This window comes from Octodon degus, unplaced genomic scaffold, assembly GCF_000260255.1.
Source record: "Octodon degus isolate 3935 unplaced genomic scaffold, OctDeg1.0 scaffold00071, whole genome shotgun sequence".
Lineage (NCBI taxonomy): Eukaryota > Metazoa > Chordata > Mammalia > Rodentia > Octodontidae > Octodon > Octodon degus.
The window spans coordinates 9,170,794-9,178,280 of record NW_004524647.1 but is presented as its reverse complement, the minus strand read 5'-3'; the positions used below and the strand labels follow the sequence as shown (position 1 = coordinate 9,178,280).

The 7,487-nt window shown below is 40.3% G+C and overlaps 1 protein-coding gene across 1 annotated transcript in view; it reads left to right on the top strand.

The window, feature by feature from the left end:
- Ankrd16 (ankyrin repeat domain 16) overlaps positions 1-6,723 on the top strand; it is a 13,811-nt gene extending 7,088 nt beyond the window's left edge. The window contains exons 3-6 of the mRNA XM_023719790.1: positions 1,384-1,426; positions 4,360-4,468; positions 5,034-5,229; positions 6,651-6,723. Of these exons, the coding sequence (XP_023575558.1) occupies positions 1,384-1,426; positions 4,360-4,468; positions 5,034-5,229; positions 6,651-6,697 (395 nt within the window). The 3' untranslated portion in view covers positions 6,698-6,723. The remainder of the gene's footprint in view (positions 1-1,383; positions 1,427-4,359; positions 4,469-5,033; positions 5,230-6,650) is intronic.
- Positions 6,724-7,487: the final 764 nt, after the last annotated feature.

The following is a 7,487-nucleotide window of genomic DNA, read 5'->3' as shown; positions in this document are numbered from 1 at the left end:
TGCGGACCTGGGCTAGGACTGGGTCTGGGGGTTCCCGGAAGTCGGCAGCAATTCCTGAGCTAGGACTGGGTCTGGGGGTTCCCGGAAGTCGGCAGAAATTCCTACTTCAGTTTTATATTATTTTAAATTAGAGAAAAACAAAATTGCTGTGACATAAGTGGGTATTAATGGGCTTAGAAGTTCAGAACAAAAATATGGAAGGTAATAATTAGTCTTCTTAGGTAATACATTAAATTATTGTTTAGTCACAATTGGCTCTTAAGGTCTAAAGAATTATTTCTAAAATTTTATAAGTAAATAGGCATTTCTGTAGCTCTAAAATTACTCAACCAGCTCCTTATACATGCATACTCCCCAGGAAATACAATTAACACCTTGTTATTTACCCAAAATAGGGAAGAACAGATAGTCAACATTTTCATTATTGAGTATAGTTTTTTGTTGTTTTGTCTTGAGACAGGGTCTCACTGTGTAGTTCAAGCAGGCCTTAAACTGTGTACCCTGGCTGCCCTTGGGCTCATGGCACTCCTTCTGTCTCAGCCTCCCAAGTTCTGAGATTGCAAGTGTACACCGTAACCCCGGGCTAAGTATGGTTATTTTTAGTAGGAAAATTTCTGGTTTTGTCACGGGTTGCTTTTGAAATGTTTTCCCATTTTCTTTTTCTTTTCTTCTTCTTCTTTTTGTGTGTGTGTGTGTGTGTGTGTGTGTATAACCAGGGTTGAACTCGGGCCCTTGTGCTTGCCAGGGAAGCGCTTATTCCACTGAGCCATCTCCCTGGCTCCTGTTTTCCCATTTTCTGGGAAAAAAAAAACAAACCCAAACTGATTTTGGAGATTTGCAGCATAAAAATGGAGAGATAAATTTAAGATTAAAAAGTTTGAGCCAGGTATGGTAGTACACACCGGTAATCCTAGCACTTGGGAACCTGAGACAGAAGGAGTGCCATGAGCCCAATGGCAGCGTGAACTACATTGCGAGTTCAAGGCCAGCCTAAACAGCATTAGTCAGACTCTGTCTCAGAAAAAAGGAAAAAATTAAGTTTGTCATAAAAATGCTCATAAGGATAAAATAATCAAGTACTTGTTCTGTATGTGTAAAAAAATATTCTTTAGCAATTAGTTAAGTTTTATTTTTTCAACAGTAACAGCATACCAACTTTAGCTACTTTTAGTTACTTTTTCCTGTAAGTCATAACTAAAACATGAGGCAGAGAGGAGAGCCAACACAAGAGAATTTATTTCCCCAGTGGTGGAGATCAGACCCAGGGCCTTGTGCGTGCCAGGCAAACATTCTACCAAACAAGCTATATCTCCAGACATTTTATATCTGAAGCATTTAATGTGTGCATTAAAAAGCTCTAATTCTCCAACTCTCTTCTTCTAGCAATGCATGGTTGTTTAGAAGCAGTAAAAGTGCTTCTTACAAGGTAAGAACAAAACAGTAAATTGGGGGAAAGTAATGTGTTCATTATAATGAGGTAATATGTGTCATATGAAGGACTCAAACATTCAGGAAAAAAAAGTTCCAAAAGAAAACAAAGAATATAAGCAGACAATTCAAAGAATAGAGAGCCAATATAGTTATGAAACATGACAAAACTTCAATGACAAAATTGTCTATTGTATTCAACAAATATGTATATATTCATTCCATAGTTAATATAAACTACTCTCTGGAAGCTAGGGATGTAACACTATTAGAGCATTTGCCTAGCATGTGTAATGCCCTGGTTTCAATCCACAGTACAATCAATCAAGCAACAAAGCAAGATTTTAAAGGATGGCTTTCAGGATAGTACTGCTAGTAGCACTTGAAAGAATTAAAACTGGAAAATAAGCAGCTCTGGGAAAAAGATGGTAATTGCATTTTTGGCTCTGTGCCTGTCAGATATGCTAGTAAGGCAGTTAGACACATAGATGGGCAAAGACACAAATGTGAGGCTTGCAAACATAGTGCTGACAATTGAGATTAGAAAAATATGAGATGATCTAAGGAAGTAATGTATCACTTGAAAAGAGCATCCAACACTGTCCTGAAAAAAATTCCTGTGTAGAGCACTTGCCTGCCACAAATGGGAGCATACTTGGGTGTCTTCAAGTTTATAAATACTTTTCTTTCATTGAAGAAACAACTTTTTTGAATGCCTTCATAGGTCAGGCTCTGGGTGATAAAATATGCATAATCCTTCCTCTAGTGGAGCCTATAACCTAATGTCTTAGTTACTTTTCTCATTGCTGAGACAAAATACAATAGTACCACAGTTTTCTGCAAAAAAAAATGGAAAGAATTGAGTTGGTGAACCAAGGTACCACTTACCTGATAACTCAAAGTTAAAGAAGAGAAAGTTTGTTTTGGCTCACACTTTTTAGAGCTTTCGGTCCATAGTCAGTTGGTTCTAAGACAGGGTGGTACTGCAGAGAGGAAATGCAGAAGAGAAACAGTCCATGGCAAAGCAGGGAAGAGGCAGTGAAGCAGAAAACAGCAGCAAAGCTTGCCTTACCTCTCCCTTTATGTTCCTTCCAGGCTGTAGGCCTACTGATTAGTGCCATCCACACCCAGAGCTATGCTAAACCCATTTAGTTGTCACAAACCCTTAATCCTAGGATCATACACCTTTTAGAGACTGCCCAAACTGCTCGTAACATTGCTTGGCATCACCCTCCTTTCCGACTGTGTGCGTGGTCCCTGTGTGCACTGTTATGCTCAGCTGCTGGACTAATGTGGCTGGGGTAACTTGGCTCATGTGCTAACAGAAGGCTCTGCATGCTTGCTCATGTTATAGATTGACTAGATCCAGCCACTTCCAAAAAGCCCCACCTATGGGCACATGAGGCTTTGGAGGACATCTAGATATAAGCCTAAACACCTAGTGTGGAAGACAGATACAGATAAATAATTTTCAAATAAGTATTGAACCACCAGTTGTAATACTACAAAGGAAAAGTACAGAATGGTGAGAGAGACCAAAGGTATTCATGTGGGTTAGGGGTTGGTAAGGAAAGGCCTCTGCTGAGTTTTGGTGTACAGTGACACTTGGGTAAGTTGGAGTTGACCAAGGGAAGAGTGAGCAGTCAAGTTCCAAGCAGGTACCAAGGCAGAACAGGGCTCAGCAACCAAAGGATCAGGAAGCAGGGGTTGCAGGGAACATGGTACCCGGAGAAACCTGAGCAGGCACCGTGTGACCTGGCCCTTGGAATGATGCTATATCATGAGATTTTTGTCACAAAGGAACACGTAGGCAGTGTCATTTCAGCCAGTCAGTTCTTGGTCAGGCAGGATACACTCATACCTATGTTTGTTTTTTATCAACTGTCTTTTGCATACTTTTTTATTCAGAAAGTTGTATTCACTTTTGATGTTTATTTTAGGTGAAACCTTTTTTTGGGAGGGTGGGGTACTGGGAATTGACATCAGGGCCTTGCATTTGACAGGTAGGCACTGTGTTGCTGAGCTGTATCCCTGAACCTCTAGTGAAATCTAATAAGTTCTGGTTTTTTCTTTTAGTAATTTGTTTATTGTATTTGTAAAAACATAATTTTGTGGAACAATCTATAAAAACTTACTGTAAATACATTAGATATAATTTTTAATCATTGACCCTGGTACTGCATGCCATGCCGGCCCTGACACCCCAGGTGCACCATGCCAACCCGCACACCTGTAATCCCAGGACTGGGGAGGCTGAAACAGCAGAATCACTCTGAGTCTGAACTGCATAGTGAGACCCTGTATCCAATCAATTAATCAGTCAGTCAGTAAATTTAGGGAAAACAAAATGATACTCCATACACAGAAAAATTATAGAATAAATGTAATAAAATTGTTTTTATACTATTATAAAAATTTAAGATTGTGATCGTCATATATTTAAGTAATTGGACTGGTAAGTGGTTAAATGTTTTGAACAGGAGTGGATTTATCCATTAACATTGGAGAAAGGACTGGTTGCTATGGAAGATACTAGAGCCAGGCAGGAGCCAAGGAGAACATTAGAGAGCTGTTTCCAGTTGGTCTTAAGGGGTAAAAGCAGAGATGGAGGGAAAGATACAGATGTTTTGTGTGGCTTGGCTGTAGAATTGAGAGACTTGGATGATGAGAGATAAGGGAAAAGCAATTACAAGGGCCATTTACCTTCTGGCTTGAGGAACTGGAGAGGTAAAAGTGCCATCAGATGGGAGAGAGGAGGGGCTCCTAAAGACCAAGAGCTCAGTGTAGATACTGAGGTGGGACCAGGAGAGAGCTCCAGACTGCCTCAGATCATCTGTAAGGTGTACAGTCTACCTGGGGTGATCAAGGGTCAACTGTCCCTTGAGTTTGAAGTGCAAATTCACAACTGCCTACTTTTGGTTTTGGCTCTAGGTGCCAGTATGAACCAGACTGCAAAGACAGCTGTGGTGTTACCCCCTTTATGGACGCAGTTCAGTGCGGTCACATCGATGTAGCCAGGCTGCTCCTCCAAACACATAAGGTATGAAAATGGTTTTATTTTATTCCTTTGGTTCTTCCTATAAGTTTTAGATCACAGGATAAACAAAAATACATTATTCAAATCCTCCTTTCAAATCCCAACTCTGGGGCTGGGAAGATAGCTCGGTAGAATAAATGCTTGCCTGGGCAAGTGCAGGGTCCTGAGCTCAATCCCTGGTACCGCAAAAAGAAGAACAAATCCCAACTCTGCCAAATTTCCCCAGGGCAGCCTCCTGACTTTTTTAAACATCAATGTGTGTCAGTGGTCCCATCTTTAAAATAAGACAAATAATATAATGTACATACAGTGGCTAGCACATTAAGCGTTCAATAAATGGCACTTTGATAATGATAGCAACACCCTGCTCATGATAGCAGCTTTGGCATTATAGCCTGGCACATTGACTCTGAATTACATTTTTAGCTACAACTCTTTGAAAATCAGACAAAAGCTCTGTCCTTTGCCCAGAGAAATGTATATAGATAGCAAAGTTTTACCAAAATGTCAGCGGTGGATGGATCCAGGCGTGTGCTTCATCCCTTCTTTCTTCCTCTCTTTCTGCTAGGTTTGCTGCTCAGCTGAGGATAGCCTGGGAGCCCAGGCTCTGCACAGGGCAGCGGTCACTGGGCAGAATGAAGCCATCCATTTTTTGGTGTCCGACCTTGGCATCAATGTAGACGTGCGAGCAACAGCAGCCCGCTTCACGGCACTTCACTATGCAGCCAAGGTTTGCCTTTTCCTAGTAAGCTCTTGCTTACTAGGTGTGCTTTGTGCCATTGGTAGATGGCTCTGTGGTCCCGATTCTTTAGCTCCATCTCTATGGAAGAAAATTGCCCGTAATCCTGAATAGGTCATGAGTCTAAGAAGTCCTGTGTCCCTTTCAATGGAAGCTTGACTTTGTTTCTATACAAAAACTGAAAAAAAAAAATTTATTATTCCACGAAACACTTGACCCTTATGCCCCTTCCTAACATTTTGATTTTCAGAAATAACATTACTTGAAGTCATAAAGATCCATTGTATGAAGTTCCTAGCTCTCTATCCTTACACTCGATTTCAGAATTTAAGATCTAGGGGCCAGGGAATAGCTCAGTGGATTAAGTGCTTCCCTGGCAAGCACAAGGGCCTGAGTTCAATCCCTGGTTCTGCAAAAAAAAAAAAAAAAAAAAAGAATTTAAGATCTGTTTAATTGCGGCAAGAGAATGAAGATATACACAGCTTTTTAACTAGACAAGGATCCTTTTTAATAGGTAGGAGTCTTACGTACATCTCCACATTATTAGTAGCCTCATGTCTTACTTTTCTAGAAGCAGGAACAATTTTTTTTTCCTTGCTCTTTTTTTTCTGTACTGTTCATCTAATTTTCCTGTTGTGAGCAAGTGAAGAGGTAGGTAGCAATGGAGTGAGTGTCTCGTCCATGGCCACGGGGAGAAAAGCTTGTGTTTCCTGCATGACAGGATTGAGCCTGGATTTTGTTCTCTCTACATACTACGAGACTAACTAGCTAGAACTTGTTATATATAATGTTGCCTGTGGTTATCTTTTTTAAAATTATTTTATTTATCTATTTGTTTGGTACAGGGTCTTGCTACACAGCTTGGCCTCATAGTGATCCTCCTGTCTCAGCCTCCCCAGTGCTGAGATTACAGGTGTGCACCACCATGCCCAGTTTCGGGCACACCCAGGGTTCCAGTGTGTGGCATATGGTACTAGGGATCAAACGCAGGTCCTTGTGCTTGCCAGACAGGCACTTAGGCTGCCAAGCTATCTTTCCAGCCCCTGTGATTATGTTTTTTGAGGGGTTGCAGTCTTTTTCCAATTTATTGCTATCCTAAAGATTTTATCAGAGTATATTTGCTTGAGAATTTTTTGCACAAGATTTATACTGTGTATACTGATAGAAACCCAATTGTATTAGGTCAGTGATGTGCCCTATAAAGTTGATAATCTGTATCTTAATAATGAAATGTTACCAAAATATGTATTTAATGAATTGTAGCAGAACTGAAAATGGTATAATAGTATTTCTTTTTTTTTTTAACCTTTCTTTAAGATAAGAAAATTCAGTTTTAAGGAGTTCACTGTTACAAACAAACAAACAAAAAAAAAGTAATATGAGTTTGTGTTTAAAGGTTTGCTTTTGTCCTTATCACATTGGTAATTAATTTATCTCAACATGCAGGAAGGACATACAAGCACAATACAGACTCTCTTATCTTTGGGTGCTGACATCAATGCTAAAGATGACAGAAATCGATCAGGTATTGACGATAAAGAATACATGTTCCTTTTTTTATTGTTGTTGTTGTTCCAGGGATCAAACTCACAACCTTGCGCTTGCCAGGCAGGTGCTTAAGCCTCTGAGCTATCTCCCTGACCCTACATGTTCTCTTGCACCATAAACATTGGCTTGGAGCTAAGGTATAGCTCAGCGGTATAGCGCTTACCTAACATGTGCAAGGCAGTGGAGCTCCGTCCCCATCACTACAGACAAAACAACAGAAAAGTTTAGTTGTAAATATTTTTCCAGTGGCCTTTTCCCTAAAGTAAGTCTTCCACTGTGTGCTGTAACAGCAATGATGGCTGCGGCTCGTTACCACCAGCCTCGCTGCTGCTGTTATTTTGAACCGTAGCAGTGCCCAGTGTATGCGGTATAAAAGCAGACCTTGAAGATGCCTGCTGTAAGATATTGTATAGATTTAGGCCTCAGAAATATACTCTTAGAGGGTTAATTGTTCATTTTAGGGTTTTCTTTTGCTTTTTTGAGTTTTGGAAGGGGTTGGTTTATATTTTTGTTTTTTATGATTGGGATCAGCATAAGGGCCTTGTGCATGCTGGGCATACATACACTGTCCCACTGAGCTATACTCTCAACCCTGCTCAGAGTTAATTCTGTGGACTTGGATTTCTTTTGAGCTTTATTTATTAGTGTATATTTGTCATGCATATGGATCACATTCATCTTAGGAATGTGTACTTGGACATAACACATCTCATTTTTTCCCATTGCCCTCCCCTG